This window comes from Neomonachus schauinslandi, chromosome 10 (genome assembly GCF_002201575.2).
Source record: "Neomonachus schauinslandi chromosome 10, ASM220157v2, whole genome shotgun sequence".
Taxonomy (NCBI): Eukaryota; Metazoa; Chordata; class Mammalia; order Carnivora; family Phocidae; genus Neomonachus; species Neomonachus schauinslandi.
Window position 1 is genome coordinate 114,988,106 of NC_058412.1, and position 24,770 is coordinate 115,012,875.

Sequence of the window (24,770 nt, forward strand, 5' to 3'; positions counted from 1 at the left end):
GAAGCATGGCGTGTCTTCTCAGTGATATAAGAGCTTAAAGAGGGACAGATCCTCTTGTTGATGCAACCATAGGCAGCAAGACATGTTAGGAGGTGGGTGCAGTTGTCTGCCTGAGAAATACTAAGGCTGCACCAGGGTAGGGGGAGGAGGGAAGGAGCTCAAGGGACGTTGAAAGAGTTGGAGTCTATTATATATGTCATCACTGATTGGACATAGGTGGGGTAAAGGGAGAACTCTGTGATGTGGTCAAGGCTGCCAAGTTGGAGCACTGGGTGGATAAGGGTGCCGTTCGCTGAGCTAGGGAGCATAGTAGTGATGGCTGGGGGGAGGGAGGAGCAGAAGGGATGGGAAGCATTGGACATGTTGAATTTGAGGTATTGCATACGTATTTCTGGAATCTGCCAGAGAAGAAGAAACTGAAGCTGAAAGGAGGTATCACGTGCATGAAGTACCTGGGAGCACTTTCATTGTTATGCTGTCATGTTATTTTACTATTTCTCTCTTAAGTATTAATGCAGTGTTTAGCATGAGAAAGTAGTTCTTCATTCCCTGAGAGAATGACCTTAGCCCTCTGGCCTCTCTTTAGCCTGACTCAGTCGCTGATGGAAAAGGAACAGAGGCTCCTTGTTTTACAAGAAGCTGACTCTGTTCGACAACAAGAGCTGAGCTCCCTGCGCCAGGACATGCAGGAGGCCCAGGGAGGGCAGAAAGAGCTCAGTGCCCAGGTACTCCCCACGCCGCTCATGGGCCCCGTTCCTCGGTGGAAGCTTGCTCCTGGAGTAGAGAAGCCAGTTGCTCAGGATCCTCCCGTAAAGAGGACCGTTCTCTTATTGCGTATTACAGGGTGTGCTGGGGCTTCAGCAGCCCTGGCAGGAGGCGCAAGTCAGAACTGGGTAGGGTGGGGGCTTGGGAACCTGACCCAGAGTTGAGAACAGCCCCTGTGAGGGGCCTGACAGCCCAGAACATGGTGCCTAGAGGGGCGGAGCTCACACGGGCCTGGGTCAAGCATGGCCACGTCTAAGTGTGCTTGGTCAGCCTGGCAAGACACAGCAGCGGGACAGGTCATTACACAGATCAGGTAGGCAGCAGCAAGAAAACTTCAGGACCCCGTCTGCTCACAGCAGGACCCCAGACCTTGGGCACAGAGGAAAGCCAGAATTGGGAGGGGCAGAGAGAGCCGGTCAGAGCTGGAAGGGAGACTAGCGTGGAGAAGGACCAGGTGCAGTCATTAGACAGTGCTGGATTTGGCTCCCAGCAATCCCGCTTCCAGGTTGCGTGAGCATCAGTTTCTTCATCCATAAGACAAGGATGACAGTTCTTAGCCATTATAGGAACATATAAAGTGTCAGAACACAGCGGGTATTCTCTATATGGTAGCCATTATCGTGACGGGTCTTACGCAGGCTCAGTGTCAGCGTTTCGATTTCTGAGTTCGAGTTCTGATGGAAGCAGGGGGCTGGCATTGCTGCCAGGGGGACTAGGGCTACAGCCCATTTGCATCTCCTAGGCCCATGTGACAGGAGTCAGTTGGGCATGCAGGTCAGATTGAGGGTAACACTCCTTCCAGAGCCCTCCTTTCTTTTTTAAAGATTTTATTTATTTGACAGAGACACAGTGAGAGAGGGAACACAAGCAGGGGGGGTGGGAGAGGGAGAAGCAGGCCTCCTGCCGAGCAGGGAGCCCGATGTGGGGCTCGATCCCAGGACCCTGGGACCATGACCTGAGCCGAAGGCAGACGACTAACGACTAAGCCACCCAGGTGCCCCCTTCCAGAGCTCTCCTTACCCGCTAGAGAGCTGAGCCTCCCGGCCCTGATCAAGATGGGCCCAGGGCTTGATTGGGGTGAGGCCGGGGAGGGTCCAACGAGAAGGTGTCCACTCCTGGCTCGGAATGACAACACCACCTTCCCGGCAGGTGGAGGTCCTGAAGCAGGAGGTGAAGGAGAAGGAGGCTGACTTTCTGGCTCAGGAAGCACAGCTGCTGGAGGAGCTGGAGGCGTCTCGAGTAACAGAGCAGGAGCTGCAAGCTTCCCTGCGGGCCCTGGAAGACAGGGCAGCCCAAGTCCAGCTCCGACTGCACAGCACAGAGAAGCAGCTAGAGGCGCTGGTGGCAGAGCGGCGGTCTGGGCACCAGGCCCAGGCCCAGCTGGCCAGCCTCTGTTCTGTCCTGCAGCAGGCCTTGGGGTTCGCTTGGGACAGCCAGCCTGAGCTGCGCGGCGGGGGAGACTCTGCTTCCCTCTGGGGCCCTGAGCCAGGTACGGCGGCCACCCATGGACTCGGGCCTTTGGGCCGAAGCCAGGCCTGGCTCCCTCGGGGAGAGAAGGCGGGGGCCTGCGGGGACTAGGGATTATTGCCTCAAGGCTAAGGCCACAGACCCTGGAATTAATTCAGTCCTCTCTGAGCTTGATTTTTTGTTCTTAGAAAGAAAGAGCGTGCATGCACAAGCAGGGGAAGGGCAGAGAGAAAGGGAGAGAGAATCTTAAGCAGACTCCCCACTGAGCGCGGAGCCCGACATGGGGCTCGATCTCATGACCCTGAGATCACGCCCTGAGCTGAAATCAAGAGTGAGACACTTAACTAACTGAGCCACCCAGGTGCCTCATCTCTCAGGATTTTTCTAAGGAATTAATGAGATTACATAAGTAAAATAGGTCACACAGTTCCTGGCATTTACAAAATGCCTAACAAATGACAGCTAGTATTACCTAATGCCCGCCATAGCTCCTGGCACATAGGAATGCAGAAAGTTCATGACGAATGAACTGCTCAGAAGGGGTTCTTTGGGGAGAGGAGGGATCCGTGGGAAGGCCAAGGCCATATCTGGGGAGGTTTGGCTATTTCCTTTCATAGTGCAGCCAAGTGAGGAGGTGTTTCCTCATTTTTTCAGACCAGAATGGAGCTAGGCTCCTCCTTAAGAAAGGGCCCCTCCTGACAGCCCTGTCAGCTGAGGCGGTGGCATCTGCCCTCCAGAAGCTTCACCAAGACCTGTGGAAGACTCAGCAGGCCCGGGTACAATGCTCCGCTCTCCTTCCTTGAACTCTTCACTCCCCAGAAGAGGACTCATGAAGCAGTTTGAGCTGTTTTATTCCCAAGTTGGGATGAGTTCCATCCCCATCCTTTCCTACCTGGGCAAGCATGAGCACAGCATTTGGTTTCTTAGGCCTGTGTTTCACTAGTCAACTGAGGCAAACCATGCCTGCCTTGGGGTTGTGAGGATTGAGTGGGTGAGGGATTCGAGTGGGCTCTGAACTACAGAAGCCTGCACAGATGGGGGATATTGTTTTGTACCGTTTTCCTCTCAGCTGCAAATTACTTATCCTTGGTGCCAATACCTCCAAGAACAACCCGACAAACAGGGACCACTGAGATGTGAGGTTGCCATTTATAGGAACATTCCAGGCCTAAGACTGAGCTAAATATCCCATAAATTCCACCTCTCGGTGTACCTATCATTCAGTAAAAATTGAACACCACCTCTATGCCAGCCACTGTGAGCTGATGGTACAGAAGGGAGAAAGACCAGATCTCCACCCTCAAGAAGGCTGAGGAAAGAAACTGCATTCTAAAATAAGCAGAACTGATAGAATTAATTGGATCAGTAACAGATGCAACTGATGATAATAGAAGGAAGGGACAATTCATTCCTCCTTGGGGAGGGTCACAGGGAAGGAAGAAGGGACCTTTGAGTTGATCTTTGAAGTAGGAGTTTGGGCAGAAGAGAGGTGACCCCGGGCTAAGACTCCAGCAAGTCGTGTTTCAAAAGGCATACAGGGGTCAGACAGGGATTCTAGGCTCCAGTCAGTTGGAGCAGAGCGTGTCATGGTTCTGGGGAGCGATCTGGGAGTAGATCCGCAGGGACAGACCCCACAGAGGCTGAGAGGAAGTGGGAGGGGTGGCGCTTGGGTCTGGGGCCGGGATAGCTTTGTGGAAGATGAGGAGGTTGGAGTTTAGCCTCACCCTTCCTTTCCCAGGACGACCTGAGTGAGCAGGCTCTGAAGCTGGAACAGCGTCTCGCTGATGCAGAGGCCAAAAAAAGTCAGGTCTGCACAGAATTGCAGGATTTGCAGAGACAGCTCTCCCAGAACCAGGAAGGTGAGAAGCGCAAGGCAGGTAGGGAGATTGGAGGGAAGAGAGAGGAGAGGCCGGAAGCCCAGAAGGGGCAGCCACTCTACACTGCTCACTCCCAACTATAGGTAGCTACCTAGAGACCTCTCCAAAGGGGTGATGACCCCTGTGAACTGTTTTTCTGCTTTGCTTGGCCTTTGAGGGCCATCCTAGAAGAAGGAATTCAGGGGGACAGAGTGGGTGAACCGAGAGAAGTTCCTGCCTAGGCTTCCCCCTTCTCTGTCTGTGTATTAAAAAACTGGCAATCTAGGGCCAGGACTGTGAGAATGTTATAAAATTCTGTGTCTTTTGTCATTTATCCATGTTACTTATTTTTGTCATCTCCAGCTATGTTGTCAAAATTATTCACCTTTAACAGCAGAAGGATCATGGGCTTGTTTGGGAGACAGCAAAGTGGGGGGACCTGGGGAGAATGCCCGCCCCGCCACAGCCAAGGGCATGGGTGGTGACTACTTGCAAAAGAAAGGAGAGGGCGGGTCTTGGGGGCCAAGGCTCTGTGGTAGAAGAGAAGAGGACAACTTGGGGAGGGGGATCTGGGTCTTGAAAGTATCCCAGAGGGCTCCCTGAGAGCCACACGCACAGACCTGGGTTCTGGTGCATTTTGCAGAAATGGGGGGCAGCCAGCAGAGCAACAGTGGTCTCTGGGAACCTCCGCAAGCCATAGAATTAGAGACTAGAAAGGCCCTCCAGCGTCATCTGGCTCCCCCCGGTCGGGAATCCGGGGTCGGAGATCTCCACGTGGTCAGGATGGGGCAGTGTTGTGAGGACAGTCAGGCAAGCGCTAGCACCAGGTGGCGGCTCTGGACGGGAGTGTGGGAGTCGCAGGAGCCCCGACAACCAGGAATAGTTGGCAGATGGGTGGCGTGGCTGTGAGACTGGATGTAATTCTCTCCTTCCTGGCCTTCTTCCCCTTTGATTCTGTTCCTCACCCTCCATCTGCCTCCATGTCCCTCTTTTCCTCCGCCCTCCACCCCGGGCCTTGCTCTGCCACCTCCCCTCTTCCCAAAGAGAAGTGCAAGTGGGAAGGAAAGCAGAACTCGCTGGAATCCGAGCTGACGGAGCTGCACGAAGCTGTGGCATCATTGCAGGGTCGTCTGCGGCAAGCAGAGCTGCAGGGACTGGAAGCCCAGGTGAGGTGGCCCTGCTCCGGGGCAGGAGGAGGAGGCCTCAGGGCCCAGGCTGTAACTCCAAAGCCACCTGGGCCTGTGGTCATACCCCATCCACGGGTAGTGCCCAACATCCTTCAGCAAGGGGCTGTTTCCCCGGCTGTCTCGCTGTCCTTGAGGGCCATTAGGAAGGCCCCAGCGAGTTTTCCTGAAGGGAGGCAGAAAAGTTTGTCCCTTGCCCTGAAGGACCGAAGTCTGGGATTTCTCATTTGTCTCAGGCTTTCTCCTCTGGGCCCTAGTGGAGCTGTGGAACGCAGTAGGGACGATCTTTTACTGGATCAGCTTAAGTGGAAGGAACCAGTTCTCTTTGTCCCTCCTTGACGGGGTTGGCGCTACCGAAGGGCCTGCACTGGGGTGATAGTATCCGGGAAGTGTAGCCTAAGGTGGTTTTTCGTCTTCTTTTCCAGAAGGAGCGAGGGCTCCTGCAGGCAGCCAAGGAGAACCTGACAGCACAGGTGGAACGTCTGCAGGCATCTGTGGCGGAAGCCAGGGCTCAGGCCAATGCTGCCGGGGCTCTGGAGGAGGACCTGAGAACGGCTCGCTCAGCCCTGAAACTCAAGAGCGAGGAAGTGGAGACTGAGCGTGAGCGAGCCCAGGCTCTGCAGGAACAGGGCGAGCTGAAGGTGGCCCATGGGAAGGCTCTGCAGGAGAATTTAGCTATCCTGGCCCAGACCCTATCTGAAAGGGAAGGGGAGATGGAGGCTCTGCGGGGAAATATCCAGGAACTGGAGAAGCAACGGGAGATGCAGAAGGCTGCTTTGGAAGTGCTATCTCTGGACCTGAAGAAGAGGAACCAGGAGGTAGGCGTGCAACAAGAACAGATCCAGGAGCTGGAGAAGTGCAGGTCCGTCTTAGAGCACCTGCCCCTGGCCGTCCAAGAGCAGGAACAGAAGCTGGTCGTGCAGAGGGAGCAAATCAAAGAGCTCGAGAAGGATCGAGAGACCCAGAGGAGCATCTTGGAGCATCAGCTTCTCGAACTTGAGAAGAAGGCCCAAGTGATAGAGTCCCAGAAAGGACAGATTCAGGATCTGAAGAAGCAGCTGGTTACTCTGGAATGCCTGGCCCTGGAACTGGAGGAAAACCATCACCAAATGGAGTGCCAACAAAAGGCCATCGAGGAGCTGGAGGGCCAGAGGGAAATGCAGAGGGTGGCTCTGACCCACCTGACGCTGGACCTGGAGGAGAGGAGCCAGGAGCTGCAGGCCCAGAGCAGTCAGATCAACGAGCTGGAGAGCCACGGCACCCTGCTGGCACGAGAGCTGCAGGACAAGGACCAGGAGCTAAAGTGCCAGCGACAACAGATCGAGGAGCTGCAGAGGCAGAAGGAGCGTCTGGCTCAGGACCTGGAGAGGAGGGACCAGGACATGCTGCTCCAGACGGAGAGGATCCGGGCCCTGGAAGACCAGAGGACGCTGCAGACCAAGATCCTGGAGGAGGACCTGGGACAGATCAAGCTGTCGTTGAGGGAGCGAGGCCGGGAGCTGGCCTCCCAGAGGCCGCCAACGCCGGAGCGGGCAGAGGAGGGGAAGGGCCCGGGTAAAGCACAGCGTGGAAGCCTCGAGCACATGAAGCTGATCCTGCGGGATAAGGAGAAGGAAGTGGAGTGCCAGCAGGAGCGCCTCGGAGAGCTGAGGGAGCGCAAGGACCAGCTGGAGCAGGAGCTCCAGGACCTACACAGGAAGGCGGGTGAGACCAGCGCCCTCCTGAGCCAGCGAGAGCGGGAGCTGGTGGTCGTGCAGCAGCGTCTGCAGGACGCCAGGGAACGGGCGGAGCTGAAAGAGCAGTCGCTTCAGGGTCACCTGGAAGAGGCGCAGAGGGCCCTGGCTCAGAGGGACCAGGAGCTCGAGGCCCTGCGGCACCAGCAGCAGCAGGCTCGGGAGCAAGAGGAGACGACGAAGGAGAAGGCAAGCGCGCTGCGGAGCGCCCTGGAGCGGGCCCACGCCGACCTGCGGGAGTGCCAGGGAGAGCTCGAGGGCCACAGGGAGCATGTGCGAAGGCTCCAGGATGAGCTCGCTGCGGAGGGACAGCGCGGGCAGGCCCTGGAGGAGGTGTTGGGTGCCCTCAGGGCTGAGTCTCAGGAGCAGGGGGAGGATCTGCTGGCCCTCCAGCAACAGTGTGCTGAGCGGGCCCAGGAGCACGAGGCGGAGGTCAGGGGCCTGCGGGACCGCTTGCTGTGGGCGGAGGCCATGCTCAAGGAACGGGACCAGGAGCTGGAGGCCCTGCAGGCAGCCGGCCGCTCCTCCCAGCGGCGGGAGGAGACTGCCCGGGACCAGGCCGAGGCTCTGCAGGAGGCCCTGACCAAGGCTCAGGCCGCCCTGCAGGAGAAGGAGCAGCGGCTGCTGGGGCAGGCGGAATTGAGCCGCAGCCTGGAGGCCAGCACGGCCACTTTGCAGGCTGCCCTGGACTCCTGCCAGGCGCAGGCCCGGCAGCTGGAGGAGGCCCTGCGGAGGCGGGAAGGCGAGATCCAGGACCGGGATCTCCAGCACCAGGAGGCCGTGCAGCAGCTCCAGTGGGCACTGGCCCAGAGGGACGAAGAGCTGAGCCATCAGAAGAGGCAGGGGCAGCTGCTAGAGCAGTCTCTGGCCCAGAGGGCCCGAGAAGATGCCATCCAAGAGAAGCAGGCTCTGGGCCGGGAGAGAGAAGAGGAAGAGACGCGGGGCCTTCGTGAAAGCCTGAGGGAGTTGCAGCTGACTCTAGCCCAAAAGGAAGAGGAGATTGTGGGGCTGAGGGAGGCCCAGCAAAGGAAGAATCTGGAGGACTCACCCCACAACCACACAGCCTCCCCAGCGGAGGAGCCCTCTACAAACTTTGACACTTTAGGACCCCGGCTGCAGCATGAGCTGGAGCGACTGCAGGCAGCACTGAGGCAGACAGAGGCCAGGGAGATCGAGTGGAGGGAGAAGGCCCAGGACTTGGCGCTGTCCCTGGCCCAGAGCAAGGCTAGCGTCAGCAGCCTGCAGGAGGTAGCCATGTTCTTACAGGCCTCTGTTCTGGAGCGGGACTCAGAACAGCAGAAGCTGCAGGTGAGTCACTCCACGGGTAGTACCGGCCAAGGGGGGCAGAGCCTGTCTGGCTGAGCTCAGGGGCCTCGTGCCACCCTGGGCTTGTGACTCCTCAGGGTGCCAGAGGGTAGAGATAGGTGGAATCCAGGGTATTGTGCTGATCTGAGGAGATATGGAGAGAATAAGACAGCTACAGTTCCTGCCCTCATAAAGCTTATAGTCTAGCAGATAAGCAATTAGAGTGCAATGTCTGGTTCTAATTAGAGCCTCATTAGGGAAGTTTAATGTGCTCTGAGCACAGAGAGGGCACCCAGCCGGCCTTTCCTAGTAGTAAATCCTGGAAGGCTTACCAGTAAAAGCAGGGTTTAAGATTAGATCTGATTCGACCAGTAAGGAATTAGCCAAGCCCAAGTCTGGGAGGAGCTTTCTGGGGAAGAGGAAAGAGGGAGGAGAGCACGGGGCATCTGTACAAGGACTTCGGGCTGAATGGGACACAGAGGGGCAATTGGCAACAGACAAGGCAGCAGGGGCCCCATCGTTCAGGGCTTCTGAGTCGTGTCAAGGACCTGGGTGACCAGTGGGACCTGGATGAAGTGTTTGGGGCAGTGGGGGAGGGTGACACATCCGATGCAACAGTAGATCTGGGGAGACTAACAAGGACGCAGTCATCAAAGTCCCGGGACAGATGGTGACCTAAGACAGTAAGGGTGGACGGTGACGTGGGGGTAGGCCTAGAAGCTCACAGGACTCCTGGCAGTTGACTGGCTAAGAGACAGGGGAGTGAAGAAAGGGCAGAAGGAAACCAAACCCCCAGGTTTCTGCTCAATGGCAGGTTTCGGGAATACTATGGAATGGCAGTGGAGTGAGGGGCTTACGGGACCTGCAGGGGGTGACGTCCAGGGGGCAGGTCTGTAAAGTAATCTAAAGGAGAAGGATGATGCTAGGGATAGAGACTTGGGGTCCTCAGCAGTTAAGGACAGGTGCACTCCTCTGGGCGGAATATTGAGTGAGAAGAGAAGTGGACCTTAGGGTACAGCATTCAACCTTAAGGTCAGGGGCCATGTGTTAGTTAGTCCCCTTTGCTTCTCCAGCTGGGCACAAGGCCTGCACAGAGTAGGCAGTCAGGAAAGCAAGGTTGACTTTTGGCCATAGAGAGGCATTGTCTCTTTTGCCAGGAGGAACCCAGCCCATTTTTCCCAGGAAACTGACTCCACATCATGGGGCCTTGACCAGGGTTGAGCCCCAGAGAACCCCCCTCCGTCATCTGAGACACACAGTGCTGCAGGGACTTAACTTCTGGGAGCAATATGCAGAGAACGGGATCCATGAGTGAACTTTGGAGTCAAGTTCCTGGGTTTACAATACCATCCTACAGTCTATGGGCTGTGTGACCCTAGATAAGTGCCTTCACTTCTCTGACTCTTGGTTTCTTCTTCCATAAAATAGGGAATGACAGGGGCGCCTGAGTGGCTCAGTCGGTTAAGCGTCTGCCTTCGGCTCAGGTCATGATCCCGGGGTCCTGGGATTGAGCCCCGCATCGGGCTCCTTGCTCCGCGGGAAGCCTGCTTCTCCCTCTCCCACTCCCCCTGCTTGTGTTCCCTCTCTGACTGTGTCTCTCTCTGTCAAAAAAATAAATAAAATCTTTAAAAAAAAAAAAATAGGGAATGACAGTACCAGCCCCATAGGGCCATTTGAGTATGAAATGAGATGATACATATAAAGTGCATAGGAAGGAAGCATTCGATAAGTAGAATTCCTTTCCTATTTCTAGGCTCATTCTTATAGGCACAGAACAAGCAAGGTCTGTTGCTGGGCAGGAGGGTTACCGAGCAGTATCGTAGCTTGGGTCAAGGTCCCCCTGCACTCCCCCCCAAACACTCAAGAACATCTTTCAGATGCAGCCCTTCATCGCAGTGCTATCATTTCTTATTTTAAGCATTTTCCCTGCCATGCACGGTTACTCTTGCTTCCTTCCACAACAACCCTGAGAAGTAGGAATTATTATCTCCAGTTTATAGTTCAGAGAGGCCAAGTAACTTGTCCAAGGTCATATGGCCAGTCAGTGGCAGAACTAGATCTAGGGAGTCTGACTCCAGAACACAGCCTGTTGACTGCTGGGCACTCCCTGTCTCCCAGACGACCTAAACCCATGTACACTCCCTTCCTCTTATCTGTCTCTTTTCTTGACCATTATCATTTATGAGACATACGGTGCCTAGAAAATATCTAGCGCTGGGGTCCCCACTCATCAGGAGGGATTTAACCCCAGAGGCTTGATCTGTGCTTCATGGAGCATGTGGTCATTTTACAAATGAGGAAATTAGGTTTTGGAGCGAGCTCATATCTTGACCCAGGTCATATAGCCAGTAAGTAGTGACAGAATGCCCAGCTCTGTGATCCCAGAGTCCATGCTCTTTCTACAACACCTCAGTGCCCCAGGTTGGTGCTTAGCTTATGGAAGATCTCAAACGAGTCAGGTTTTAGTCCTAGCCCACCATGTATTTTTGAATAGACCCCTCTCTGCTTCTTTGCTTTGTCCATCTGTAAAATAAAGATTCTGCACTAGAATAGCTCAGTGTATCCAGGAACAATGACTATAACCTGATGAGAAAATTAACTGATTTTTATGAGGATGGAAGGTAGTGTGGGTCTGGATATGAGGTTGCCATGGTGTGATTTGCTCCACACCTTGATATCCCAGGATGAGTTGGAGCTCACCAAGCAGGCTCTAGAGAAGGAGCGGCTCCTCAGCCCTAGCTCAACCAGCAGAGCGGAACGGGGGCCCAGAGAAGAGGTAGGTGCACAGCTGGAAGAGGTGACCTGGGGGCCTGGCGGGAACCGTGGCCAGAAGGAAGCTTCTTTCCAGGGGCTTGTTCCCCTCCTTTGGGAATTGGGTCCCTGAAGCTCAGACCTGCCAGATTGGTCCCTTTGTCCTCTATCGATTCCCCATCCGTCTAAGGGGCTGGCCAGGTGAGAGTCCCAGGTCTGTCCTGCAGGTGTCAGGAGTAGAGGCTGAGCCTGGTCTCAGCACGGAGGAGAGGCAGCTCTGGGGACAAAGGCTGGAACACCTGCAGGAAGCCGTGGCGCAGCTGGAGATTGACCGGAGCAGGCTCCAGCGCCACAACGTCCAGCTGCGGGTCACCTTGGAGCAGGTGAGTCCTCTCTCCTGTCCCCAGCTCCCGCGTCTGGGGTCCGGTGCGCAGGCATCTCCACTTCTCATGTAGCCCCCAGAGCAGAGTGCTGACCTGTAGCCCAGTGGCCACGTCCAGCACTGCCTTTTGCTGAAAAGCAATGTTCGTGAGAGACTGCAACAGTGCAGTTGAATAGTTGTGCCAGAGATTTGGTGGCCTGCAAAGCCCAAAATACTACAGAAAGCATTTGCTACGCCTGCTCAGAAGGCCTGAGAGGCGGGCCCTACCTCTTCCGCCCCAGCAGCGTCTCTGCTCTCAGGGCTGCTCTGGCCTGCGCCCTGCTCCTCCCAGTTTAGCTTCTCGTGGTTGCTGTCCCCTGCTCACACCTACACCCGCAGCCGAGCCCACACCGGCCTTCTCTCGCAAAAGGCAGTTCTGCTCCAGCCCCAGAGCCAAGCCAAACCCTGACTTCTCACCTGCATCCTGGCAGGTGGAGCGCGAGCGCAGGAAGCTGAAGAGGGACTCCATGCGCGCATCGAGGCCCAGCGTCCCGGAGGTCGGGGAAGCCACAGCTTCACCCCCCACACAGCAGGTTTGCCTCTTTTGCTTAACTGTAGCCTCCAGAGAGCCCACATCCAGCCACCAGAAACAGCCCCCTGCAGTGCCTGTCCCAGGCTACCTCACAGGGGGAGACGGCCATGTGAGCCGATCCGGGGAGCCCCCTCCTGGCTGGCTTCTGCAAAGCTCAGTCTGTCCCTGACCCAGGAAGGAGGCCCATCCTCAGTGGGTGGGGATGGAGTCACGGCTTGCAGCCCTACCTTCTCAGGAGCTCAGAAGGCCTTCCCTGATGTGTAACCTCCCTGCTTCCAGACCAGGGCCTCAGGCTCATCCAGGAGCGGGGCTCATCAGGCTTCTGGTCAGAATCCCAGGCGAATGGGTGTTGGGTGGTGCTTGCCAGAACCTAATGTGCCTACGATCCTGATAGCAGCTTTGTGGGCCTCTCGGATCTCCTCCCTTGTAGTACTGAATTTACAAGATTAGAGTCCATGGTATTTCCTGGGACTAGACTCCCTTTTTGGGGTAAGGAATTGGGGGAAGACTCCCCAAACCAGCACTCTTTTAGCTGGGTTATGCCCATCAATAAGCAGTGCTGCAGCTTGTCTGGGAGAGACTGCTTCTTGTGGCTGAGCATCTCCCAGCTCTCCGTTCCCCTTCCTTTATGAAAGCTTCCCAAGGGCAGGCACCTTGTCTTACTTCCTTTCTGCATCCCTAGCTCACAGCCCAGGGCTGGCACAAGGCAGATGTGTGGCATACTTCTGTAAATGAAAAGGTGACTCAAAGAAGCCAATGCCAAAAGCCAAGCCTTTTGGATGTTCAGCATCAGGTCTCCATGGGCATCATCCACTAGGCTGGCTTGGGCCCTCCTGGGCTTCCTTGCCCAAGGGTCAAGGTACCCTATGGAGTCCAGTCTGGTTTCGGGCACTTCTGGCCCATAGCCCTTACCTTGGCCTCCAGGATTGGGATGAGCTGGCTGAAGATGCCTATAGAACCCCCAGGGCGGGAAGGCCTATTCCAATAGGAATGGCATTTGTCTTCCATAGGATGGAAGGGGAGGACAGAAGGGCTCCTCAGATGCCAAGCACATCGCTGAACTACAGAAAGAGGTATGTTCTAGAAGGATCAGCTTTCTAAGCCCCTTTTCCCTCCCTTGCAGTCAGGCAACAAGGCGTGAGTGTCTGCTGTGTGCTTGACCCCTTGTGCCCTTCCAGCGGGGAGACGGGAAATAGTTCCTCCCTCAGAGAACTTCAGTCTGTGTGGGAGGCAAGAAGAGCCCAGTCCCAACTCAACCTCCCATCTGCTTAGGGTAGGAGCGAGGAAGAAAGCATGCTTTAGACCCCAGACTGCCAGGTTCCTACCTAGGAAGGAAAAGGAGAAGGAAGAGGGTTGAGGGGCAGACGGAAGATTCTGGGAGGTCAGAGGAAAGCAGACACAAGCATCCGGCCTCCTCTGCCCTCACATGCACCCTGCACGCAGGACTGTTGCCAACACACCAGGCAGGGTAGCCTGGCGCCAACACCAAGATCCATACCTCAGAGCTCGGCTCCAGCTGCCCCCCCGAGAAAGCCAGGATCAAGGGCCTTCTTGCCTCATAAGCCTCACCTGAAGGCTCACCCTGTCTCCCAAGGCCCGGGAGTCATAAGAACTGTGGAATTTCTATTTCTGAGCCCGTTTCAGAAACTAACAGTCACTGCTGGCAGAGCCTGACTATGCAGCTAGACTCGGCTATTAATTTGAATTCATACGAAGCAGCCTTGAGATGGGGCCCGGACTAGGGTGAGGCAAGGGAGGCACACAGGGTGAGAATTTAAGGAGATGCTCGCTGTCGACCTGGAGTCGCTCCTTAAATTTTACACCCCAGGCTCCTCTCTGCCTCACCTTAGTCCTGGCCCTGCCCTGAGCGCCCAGTAACCACCTCCTGGTAGTCTCAGTGTACTCATCCAAGAAACAAGGGCTCATCACTGATTCTCAACCCTGGCTGCACATGAGAACCACCTGGGGAGCTTTGAAAAAATACTGATGCCCAGGCCTCACCGCAGTCTAATTAAGTCAGAGTATTTATCGGGCGCCTGGGTGGCTCAGATGGTTAAGCGTCTGCCTTCGGCTCAGGTCATGATCCCAGGGTCCTGGGATCGAGTCCCACATCGGGCTCCCAGCTCAGCGGGGAGCCTGCTTCTCCCTCTGACCCTCTCCCCTCTCATGCTGTTTCTCTCTCGCTCGCTCTCTAAAAAATAAATAAAATCTTAAAAAAAAAAAAAAAAGTCAGAGTATTTATCAAAAGCTCCCAGAGGGGCACAGTAGAGCTTCCTGCAGTGATTAAAATATTCTGTATCTTGATCGGAATAGCGGTTATAAGTGCGTATGTACATGATCAAACTCATCACAATGTGCACTTGAAATCCCGGCATTTTATTACATATAAATGACCCCTCAGTAAAGTGGATGAGTAGTTCTGTTGTTGCTGTTGTTTTTAAGGTCCCTACTTGAGTCTCCTATGCAGCCAGGGTGGAGAATCACTGGATTTCCAGTGACTCCCAAGGGCCCTCGCCCCAAACACCCTAGAGCCTGATCCTGAGATTTGTGTGTGGTAGTTGATTCAAATGCTCTCTCCCAAGAGCCCCAAGAGCCGAGCAGGGGGGGACTTGGGGCAGCTTCAAGGCCCTTAATTACTCTTGGTTCCCCCCCCCGCCCCAGGTGGCCCTGCTGCGAGCCCAGCTGGCCTTGGAGCGGAAGCAGAGGCAGGACTACATTGCTCGCTCGGTGCAGACCAGCCGTGAGCTAGCGGGCCTGCACCACAGCCTCTCCCACTCACTGCTGGCCGTGGCCCAGGCCCCTGAGGCCACCGTCCTGGAAGCCGAGACCCGCAAGTTGGACGAGTCCCTGACTCAAAGTCTGACATCCCCAGGGCCAGTCCCGCTGTGCCCCAGCCCCAGCACTACCCAAGCCATCTCCAGATAGCAGCCACAGTCAGGGCAGGATCCGGGCCAGCCTGGGACTACACGGACGGACAAATGGTTGTCGTGGCCCAAGGAGGAGGGAAGGAAACCTGCAAGGCTGGGGAAAGGCCCCGGCTCACATGGGAATGAGGCAAGTCACAGCTGCCTGTGGCCCACAGAGTCACCTAGAGGAGTTTCGCTCTGGCCAAGGGGCGTCTGCTGCCTCTTGTCTCGAATATATTATCCCAGCACCTCACCGAATCTTCCTCCTCCCCGCCAACAATAAACCCCGCATCTCTGCCTTTGTTCCCTGCTGCTGTCTCCACTTCGTCACTGGGCCGCCGCAGCACAGCAGGGCATCTGCGAAGGAAGGATTTGCTAAAGATTCCTGTCAGGTGGCATGAATTTGCTGTCTGCCTGCATTCTGACAGAAGGCAACAAGACAAAGCCCCCATCCACAGGGAGCTTGAGTCCAGTTGGCAAGAACACTCATCGATGAGTCACAGACCGTTCTCTGTGCTGACAAGAAGTGCATAGAAATTCCGGGGTCCGAGGAAGGAAGGCATGAGCTGACCATTGAAGGATGGAGGAGTCCGGCGGGGTTGCTCATCTTGTTGGTGAGATGGGTCGGCCTGTGGCAGAGCGTGCTGGGGCTGAGGTTGGATGGGGAGGCAGGGAGATTATAGAGGGCCTTGGAATCTAGATTTGAACTCATGGATAATGAGAACCATCGTATGTTCTTGACTTAAAACAAGTTCTAGGGCTTCAAAAACACTGAGTTGACCTTTGGCTAGTCGGTCTCTGGAGTTCAGACACTCCATCTGGCTTCATCCCCCTTCTGCTCTGGGTGAATGCCCTTGGCGTCCCTTCCTGGGCATACCAACGGGGACCAACTGTGGTCCCCTGTAATCCAGCCACGTGTCAAGCCAATAAAGAGGATAGACAATGGCAGAATTCCTCACTTATGGGCTGACCCTGGTGGAGGCACCCTGGACTGAACCTCGTTCACTGGCTTAAGACATTGTTGGCAACTTCTTCGAAGCCTAAGAGAACAGTTTTCTTTAAAGAAGCTGGGCTTGGCCTTCCTCTGGCCCTTCAACTGTAATCTGGAATTTCCTAAGCCTGAGGATGGAGCTAAGGCCCAGTTAAGAATGTGGGGGTTTGAGAGCAGCACTCCACTCCCCCAAACCTACTTACTCAGAGTTCAGGCCCCTCGTATTCCATCGCATCACACAGAGCGCATGGGGGTGCTGTTCACCACAGCCGAAGCTTTGTTCCAAAAACTCATGGTATGGGACTCTGCAACAGATGCTTAGTAAAAAGTTGCAGTTTAGAACCCCCTGCCCCAGAACTAGATCTGGGGCCCCAGAGATGCTGGGCTCTGGGCACCACCTCTAGTCAGTTTCTCTGTGACTGAGAATCCTCACCTGGCCTTTTCTGTGCTCGGAGTTCTCAAGGACAAACAGGACTTCTCTTGGTTCCTTACTTTTTGGTCCTTCGCCTCCAGTTCTTTAGCTTAGAGAAGAGTGTGGACCTTCCAGACAGGACCCAACCTTGCCTAAGGGCATTGGGCCAGAGCTTCCTCTCCTTCTCCTCATCACATGCCACAGCGAGTCGGTGGTTGGGAAATGTCCCTGACCAAGTAGGTCTTGTGGATGTACTTGAGGACGGTGAAGTTGGTCACTAGAACCCTGAGGGAAAAGGTCAGAGCTGAGCGCAGAGGTCTCCTTTCACAAAATTTTCTCCTCCCACCTCCTCCTCATCTGTTTTGCTAGAGGCTGGTACAGGCCAGAAAGTCCTGAGAGTAGGAGGGGACAAGAGCTGAGCCAGAGTCTGGGCCACGTTCTTGTTCCTGGGGAGTGCCTGGGTCTGGTGGGAGCAGCACCCCATTCTCTCAACAAGTCTCCGAACTTGGCGTGTTAGAACAAGGATCACCAGAGCACAACCTAATTACCTTGCCTCCTCTGCTTCCCTACTTGGGACTAGCAGCACCTTAAAGGTAGAAAAGCTGCCTAGCATGAGGTAGGGAAGGAAAAATTGGTTGTATGTTAGCAAGGGTGGTGGGGAGCACACAATCACAGGCGGTAGAGTGACGGCAAGATCAACATTTACACCAAAAAGCCAAGGGCTGTCCTCTCCAGGCCTGGGGCCTCCGCCAATCACACCACCTGATGAAAGTTGCCCTTGTCCGCCTTGGCTCAAGACCCCTGCAGTCCACACTACATCTGGAGGCTTCAGCAGCGCCTGGATATTCTTGCCAGCTCACGGGCGTTCTCGGGTCCTTTATGTGCCCGTAGGCTCTTTTTGTTGCCCGTGTTCCCTGAACCTAAAAATGGGGCCTGGTTCATTCTGCAGAGATAGGAAGTCAGGAGGGCACTGGGGCTCACAGGCCAGCCCTGCTCACCACCCTCACCCCCCCACCCCGGGACACAGTGTGGTGCTCATCGGTGGAGGTCCCATGGGCTCGAAGACTGCAGACTCCCCGAGTCCCGCACTGTTCAGTGCAGGACTGGCGTGGGCAGGTCTTGGAATTTTGCTGCGGCCTGGGGATCAGCTGAAATAGTTCCTCCTTGGCCTGCTGGCCTGGGTTGGGTCTCCCAGCGTCAGTACCTGTGGAGAAGAGCACAGACCACTAGCCGCTTGACCTCCATGTTCTCACACAGAGGAGGCTGGACTTCATCCGAGTAGAGAAAGGAGTCAGGGAGGAGATAGAGCCCAGGAGCTCTGGAGATGGTGGTCTCCAGCTTCATGAGGAGCTTCGGGGCCCGTCTGGAAGCACTGGTCAAACGAGGCAAACAGCCTGCCGGTGAAAGCAGGCTATGCAGATGCAGCGCCCTGGTGAGCAACCTCAGAGCCTCTCCAGCTCCGGGGCCCCTGAGAAGCACCTGTGGGGGTGGGGAATACTTCACCCACAAAAGCATCAGGGCAACTCCCAGGCTAAGACTTTGCATGCAGGCCTCCTCTCAGCCCATGAATAGGTCCCTTTTCAGCCAGCTGGTTGTTGAATTGGTCTTTGGACAGGGGACACCTTCATGCGTTGTGTCCCCCCACCCCCAGCCCGCAATACCTCACCTCCTACCCCGTGACCACTGACCACCTGTTCACTCCCCAGGCCCGGGGAAGGGAGCAGCTGAGCTCCGTGCAAACGCTAGCCCTGAAGAGCGGGGGTTTGTGGCACAAGGAGGCAGGGGCGCACGGAGGTGGGGGGCCGGAAGAGCGGGGGCAGTGGCGGGCGGGGGCGAGGGGTCGAAAGAGCAGGGGCAGTGGCGCGTGGAGGCGGGGGATCGGAAGAACAGGCAGGGGGTGGGAAGAGCAGGGGCAGTGGCGCGCGGAGGCGGAGGGTTGGAAGAGCAGGGCTGTCTGTGCCTCAAGCAGCGACGTCCCCTGTGTGATCCTCCAGCACAGTGGGGAAGGAGTGCAAGCTCAGCTCTGCTCACCACACTTAGAACATGAAGAACATAGGGTCTTATTTGGGGCCCTGGAATTTCCTCCCGTCTACCCTGCTGGAACCCGGGTTTGCCTAGACCCCGATGGAGGGGAGGCTCAGAAGGGAGGCTCCTCCAGAGAAGGTAGAGCTGTGCTCCCGGGTCCCATGGGTCTCACCCAGTTCGTTTATATGGGTAACCTGTCACGGTGTGGACATGGTGATCTTCCTTCTTAGTCCTTTGTTAACCAATGTTAGCAGCTTCTTATATGCCTCCGTGAGGCCCGAAGCTTGACACAGGTGGGAAGGCTTGGAGGTAAAAAGGTGAATGAGTCAGGGGTCCGAGGAGAGTGCGTTTCCCCGCTAGCCCGGTGCATCGTGTCCCACTGAGAGTGGCTGCTCTCTGATCTCAGCACATGGCCTTGTGTGTGGAGGCGGGGAGGGAGATGAGAACTTGTATTCAACTTTGGTTCTTCCTAATTACTGCTAGTTGTTGAGGTGAGGGAATCAGGGAAGGCTTTTATCCGGTGCCTGATAATCCATACATCACTCTTATACCTCCTATCTTGGTTTCCTGTCATAATCTCTCCTAGATCTGAGTATTCCAGCCCTACCCGGCAGCTCCAAGAGTCTAAGGCTCGTGGCAGGCCAAGACTAGCGTCACATTCTAGCTGGCTGATTCCCTGGCCTTCTGCTGTCGCACTGTGGCTTAACAAGTTGTACTGGAGTGGATGTAACTCCCTTCTCTGTGTAAGGGCCCACCTCTTGTCTGACCAACTCCAAATATAGAAACCTTGTGGAGAAAATGGGCTGCTTGCTGCCCCTGCCCCTAATCCAGCTCTTCATTCACCTGGCAAATACTCGTTAAACCTGCGTGTCACAAAGCTGCACAATGAGCACTGAAAAGAGGAGCTCTTCTCCAGGGAAGGCACGCCTGGACATATACAAACACTCGCAGAATGACCTGGAGGTCCAGAAGAGACTCACTGGCCGCTCGTTGAAGCCAGAGAAAGTGTCACAGAACATCTTGGTGGACGAGAGGGCTGGAGAGCCCTTTCAAAGTGTTTCCAAGCTGATTGGATGGATACCCTGGGTTTATGGGGTCCAGGGGTGCACCTGTGGGTCCCAAGAACAATGGCAGGCTCTTGGAGCTCTAACCAGCTAAACCACTGAAGTCAGACCTTCCTGACCAGAGCAGAAGCATCAGCCACAGGTGAACATCAAGGCAGCCCATGAGCCTAAAATCCACCATGAAGTCTTCATTACTGTCCCACGCTCAAGGCCAAGTGGCCGGCTGACTCAGACACCAAACACTGGGAAAGGTAGGAAGCTGTGGTCACCGACTTCACCAGCACCCCACTGCGCTGGCCACCTCCTTCACGGTCACCTGCTAAGCTCTACAGGATTCGCCCCTGGAGGCTGAGGGGAGGGAGGGGAGAGGCAACATTTGATGTATCCTGTGGCCTCCCTGGAGGAGAAGGGGCTGACGCCCCATGGGGTTCTTCATGCCAGCCCGGTATCAGGGACCCCACTACACAAGTCACATTGTGAATTCCTGCATGGAGGCCTTGTGGATAACCGCCTTCCCCTTGGCATTCAGCCCAGGGCCCAGCAGACAAGGGAGGGCTTGGAAATCAAGTGTAATGGGGACGGGAATAAAACAGGCAAGACTGTGTGCCAAGGCCGGTGTGGGGCACCTCTCTGAGATGGGGGCCTCTCTTGCCGGTGCAGCGTTGCTGGGCAGGAGGCAGACAGGGGAAACGAAGAGCCTCCTGGCCCCTCGTGAGAAAACAATCTACAGGAAAACTTCATGATGTGGTTAAAAGTACATTTCTGTCCACTCAAACTTTTTTTTTTCTCCACAGATTTTGGTTTCATTTTTTTAAAATGAAACCAGTGCATGCACCTGGTTACAAAATTAAGTAGAAAAGAAGGTAGCAGTTTCCCATCCAATTCTTTTCCAACCTCTCTCTGGGGACAGCCAATGCTTGAAGACTCTATTTTTGTAGTGGATAATGTTATTCCTCTAAATAATATGTTTATATGATGTCATGATGGGTCCAGTACCTAGAATAACATGACGATGGGCTGGGGCACTGCTCTCACCTTTGGGGATTTTTGGACTATGGCTCCACGCTAGACCAGCTGGTATGCTGCAGCAACCTTGGGGAGGCGGGTACGTGTGTGCCTGGTCATATGAGGGTATATGCATTTTGTTAGTGTCTGTGTGCTTATTGGGCAGACAGGGAGGTCGAATGTAGTGGATATTTGTTTTACACACCCAGCAACCGCACACCCTCATTGACTGAGGCTATTTAATTGCCTTGAACCACCTTTCTACAAAGAAAGCAGGATAAATGCTTCCCCCTCCCCAGTTGATGTAATAGTCTCCGCCAACAAATTGTTTTATTTCTGAGTCTCATTATGGACTCGGGATTTTTAATGTATTCCCTGTGAGTCCATCACGACAAGTGCTATTTTTGATGATCAGATCTTCCCAACTTTGAGGTCTGGGTTTTCCTTCTACTTTTCCTGTCCAGACTTGGAATCTTTCCATGGGAAAGAAGTGTTTAGAAAACAAAATCTGGGGCGCCTGGGTGGCTCAGTCGTTAAGCGTCTGCCTTCGGCTCAGGTCATGATCCCGGAGTCCCGGGATCGAGTCCCACATCAGGCTCCCTGCTCGGCGGGAAGCCTGCTTCTCCCTCTCCCACTCCCCCTGCTTGTGTTCCTGCTCTCGCTATCTCTCTCTCTGTCAAATAAATAAAATATTTAAAAAAAAAAAAACAGAAAACAAAATCTGAGTTCCGGGATTGATCATTGCTACTGGTATGTTCAGGCTTTTAGACCGTTCAGATGCCAGAGCAGAAAATGTATTTGGAAAATCGTGAGTTCACGGTGGTGTTGGTTGCACAACAGTGTGTACTTAATGCCCTTGAACTGCACGCTTTAAAATGGTTAAAATGGCAAATGTTATGTATATTTTGCCACAATAAAAAATAACTTAAAAATTGAGCTTTAATGATATTTCCAGTTTGAATTTAATGTCACAGGGTTTTTACTCTACCTGTCTGACTTTGTATTTGGCTCCTAATAATATTAATATAATTACTTATTTACTTTATTCCATGATAGTCATCATACAGTTTCAAAAATAATACCAATATTATAATCTACTGAATGACGTTTAAAATTTCTCTGTAGGTCTTTTTGTACACAGAATATATCCTGCAAAGGATACACAGTGTACTGAGTTCCAAAGGAACTTGAAATAATTCTTTTCTCTGGTGCTTGTGTTATTAATTTTATATACGGTTAGATCCATTTGATTTGTTCTCAACTTTAGGGTTGGCTTGTTTCCCCTTTTCATTTGATTATATTTATTGGTTATATATATATTTATTGGTGATATATATATATAGTGCTCTTAAGAATCTGGAATAGAATGTAGCCCTCTAATACCACCAGGAATCCAATGAGAGAAATAAGCTATAGTTTTATTTAGCAGCAGATCTATATCTGGGGTCCCCTTTCTGACGCTCCATGGTCCCCTTGACTACCTGTCAGCTCCCGGGGCCTCCAGGGGGCTGAACAGGTTGGAAAACATGCCAGCAGTGGATAACAACCTTCCCCTCACACTGCAGCTTGAGGATGACCTTCTGTTCTTCTTTGAAACTGTGCATGTTATTCTCGAACCACTATTTATCATACCAGTAATGGGACCACCTCGTGAGCTGGTCTGTCCCCAAACCAAATAAGGCACCTGGGAAAGAGGATAAGACAGGAGAGAGCCACAGGGTCACAGGCTGGATCCTGTCCTGCCCCCATGTCCGCCAGTCACCCTTCAGCACTCATTTAACATCTAGTGTGATAGGCTTCCTCTTAGAGCTGGGAGAGCAGAGCTCACCTTCTCCAGGGAAGACACACTCTGAACACACAGTGTGACCCCGGAGCCCAGCAAAGAGAGCATCAACTAGCTGCTCCTCATATTGGAGGAAGAGAGGACTCCCCAGGGAGATAAGAGAAGGGCATTCCAGGCTGAGGCAGCAGTGTGTGAGAAGCAGGAGGCAGCTGGTGTTTGGGGAACACCAAGAAGCCCAGTGTGTGAGCCTGGGAGACAGGAGGGGAGGGGAGGGGGTCAGATGATGCAGGGTCTTGAAATTTTTAAACTCTATACTTGTGTGAGAAATAGACCAGAATCTTTCCTAACCTGGTCACGGGTGTGCAAGGCACAGAACAGAGCCATGAGCCCCAGCAATACATACTGACCCTGATCAGCCAGCCAGTTGCCCTGGTTATACCTGAGGAAGGTGGGGCTAATCACCAGGAGGTGGGGAAGAAGGGAGAGGGGGCCGACCTGGGCCCCGCAGCCTACAACCCCGTCTTACTCCCTCCTGTCCCCTTACCTGGTCTTTGCTGCCTTCCATTCCACTAGGGAACAGGACCACCTTCCAGAATCTAAGAGAATTGGGAGGTGGGAGAGTTCCAGCAGTCTGAGACCTGGGAAGGTTCTGCAGGTGCCCCTAATAAACCAGCAGAGGGTCTCCCTGGAGCCCCTCTGTCCTCCCCTGCAGTGACCTCCCCTGACCCCCACACCAAGAACGTCTGGGTTCCCAGACCATCACCTCCTCACTCGGGGCATCTGAAGTCCACGCCAGACCAGAAAGCTTCAGCAGCAGCAGCACCAGCTGTCTCCAGGAGCCCCGGATGCTGGCGTTCCAGGGATAGACGAAGCGTCTTGTGGTTTGGTTCCCCACTGTCTCAAAGCCCTGGGCATGGCCCTGGCTCATCCTGGGAGGGAGAGCAGGAACTGCCAGCACTCTGAGGGCAGCCCTGACCTTCCCATGCCCTGCCCTCTCCCCAGCACCCACCTGAAGGCTGCGGTGCACTGGTTGATGTTGTGGCTGAGGCCAGAGGCCCGCAGGGTCGTGGGGTACCCCACCAAAGCACAGGTCCCACAGTAGAGATGGAAATGGCTCACTGAGGGCCTGGGAATCACCTTGAACAGCTTCTCCCACATTTGGCCAAGCCCACTTGCTGAGTTCATGCCCTGGAAACAGCAGAAGGGAGATTGGGGGCTGGGACCTGGGTATCACCTGGTAGCGGGCGAGGCCCCGTGCTGGCGGTCGGGGTCGAGGCCGTGAAGATGAGAGGTGCGCTAAGCCAGGGCCAAGGGCAGGGGCTTGGGTGGGAAAGTGGGACATGGGCTAGGCCTTGGAAGGACAAGGGGTGGGACTGGGCTCGGGGTTCACCACTGACCAACCACCAGAGCACAGGGGTCAGGGACTCTGTCGCCCCAGTCAGGTACTCCACGGTCTTCCCATAGCATGCAGCAAACCCGTTCCCCTCTCCAACTCTGTGGTGCCGGAGGGAGGAGTTTAGCATCTCAGATGGGCAGCCACTTGTCCTGAGTTTGAGCCAAGGGCAGTTGCAATGCAGTGGTACCAAGACCATCAGTTTCTCCTGGGGGGCCAGTTCAGGTCTAGGATCCAGACACGGGGCCATCAGCCACAAGAGGAGCACCCAGAAGACCCACAGGACAAAAATCTGCCACAAGTGCTTCATGTTCGGCCACATGATGGGTCCCGTGGCAGGCAGCACACCGACTTCTCTACCTGGGACTGGGAAGGAGGAGGAACTGAGGCCCCAGCATCTCTGTCCCATCGGCCCCCAGGGCTCCCCAACCCTCCACACCACACCGCCTCCCAGCCCCTCATCTCCTGCCTCCCTAACCACTTGCTCACCTCCAAAGAGGACTGTGGCTGGCCCTGGGATGGAAGGTGCTAGGGCAGAGAGATAACATATGGTGGGTCCCGTATCCTCCCCACAGGAGGACGGCTTAGCTCTCAGGGTGCTCCTCCGCCAGTTATACCATAGACCTCATCACAAAGTACACATTGTGACCTCCATCCTGTAGCCTGCCTGGGCATAGCCGCCACCCTATCCGGTCTGCGATACACCAGCGTCTACACTGAATGTAAGACCCACAAGGACAGGCACAAACCTGTCTGTCTTTTTTAGCTCTGCATCCCTAAGACTTAGAATCATTTAGTAAGTATGTATGGGATACACGAGCAGAGTTGAGAGGGAACTTAAATACTAGTTAGTGTAAGTGTGATGCCCCCTCTCCAATGGTGTGACTTCGGCTCAGACCTCTCTTCTGTTCTCCAGACCTCATACCCAACAACCCAGTGGTCTTCCGCTTAGATGTCTCAGAGACCTCTCCTGCAGAACAAGCCTGAGGCTAAACTCATGATTTTCCCTTTAAACCAATCCCTTCCCAAGACTCCTCCATCTCAATAAACGTCCCGCCAGTCACCGAGTTGCTGAAGCCAGAAACCCACGTGCTCTCCTGGAGTTCTCCTTCTCCTAGGATTTGAAAGCCATTTTCCATCCAGTTGTTCCTGTCTCCACCTTCTTCTTACCACCTTC

At 54.6% G+C, this 24,770-nt stretch overlaps 2 protein-coding genes across 2 annotated transcripts in view; one reads left to right on the forward strand and one right to left on the reverse strand.

Annotated features, from left to right (window-relative positions):
- Positions 1–14,939, forward strand: part of CEP250 (centrosomal protein 250) — a 38,799-nt gene extending 23,860 nt beyond the window's left edge. Inside the window, exons 22-32 of the mRNA XM_021689106.1 lie at positions 587–725; positions 1,915–2,254; positions 2,887–3,008; positions 3,971–4,091; positions 5,133–5,254; positions 5,698–8,313; positions 10,994–11,107; positions 11,289–11,444; positions 11,914–12,015; positions 13,025–13,087; positions 14,676–14,939. Of these exons, the coding sequence (XP_021544781.1) occupies positions 587–725; positions 1,915–2,254; positions 2,887–3,008; positions 3,971–4,091; positions 5,133–5,254; positions 5,698–8,313; positions 10,994–11,107; positions 11,289–11,444; positions 11,914–12,015; positions 13,025–13,087; positions 14,676–14,939 (4,159 nt within the window). The remainder of the gene's footprint in view (positions 1–586; positions 726–1,914; positions 2,255–2,886; positions 3,009–3,970; positions 4,092–5,132; positions 5,255–5,697; positions 8,314–10,993; positions 11,108–11,288; positions 11,445–11,913; positions 12,016–13,024; positions 13,088–14,675) is intronic.
- A 1,575-nt stretch (positions 14,940–16,514) lies between these two features.
- Positions 16,515–23,903, reverse strand: C10H20orf173 (chromosome 10 C20orf173 homolog). Its single transcript, XM_021689302.1, has 5 exons — positions 23,598–23,903; positions 23,210–23,388; positions 22,935–23,129; positions 17,528–17,695; positions 16,515–16,608 (listed from the first exon to the last, which is right to left on the reverse strand). The coding sequence occupies exons 1-5, from the start codon at positions 23,901–23,903 to the stop codon at positions 16,515–16,517; spliced, it is 942 nt and encodes a 313-aa protein (XP_021544977.1).
- Between the last annotated feature and the right edge of the window lie 867 nt (positions 23,904–24,770).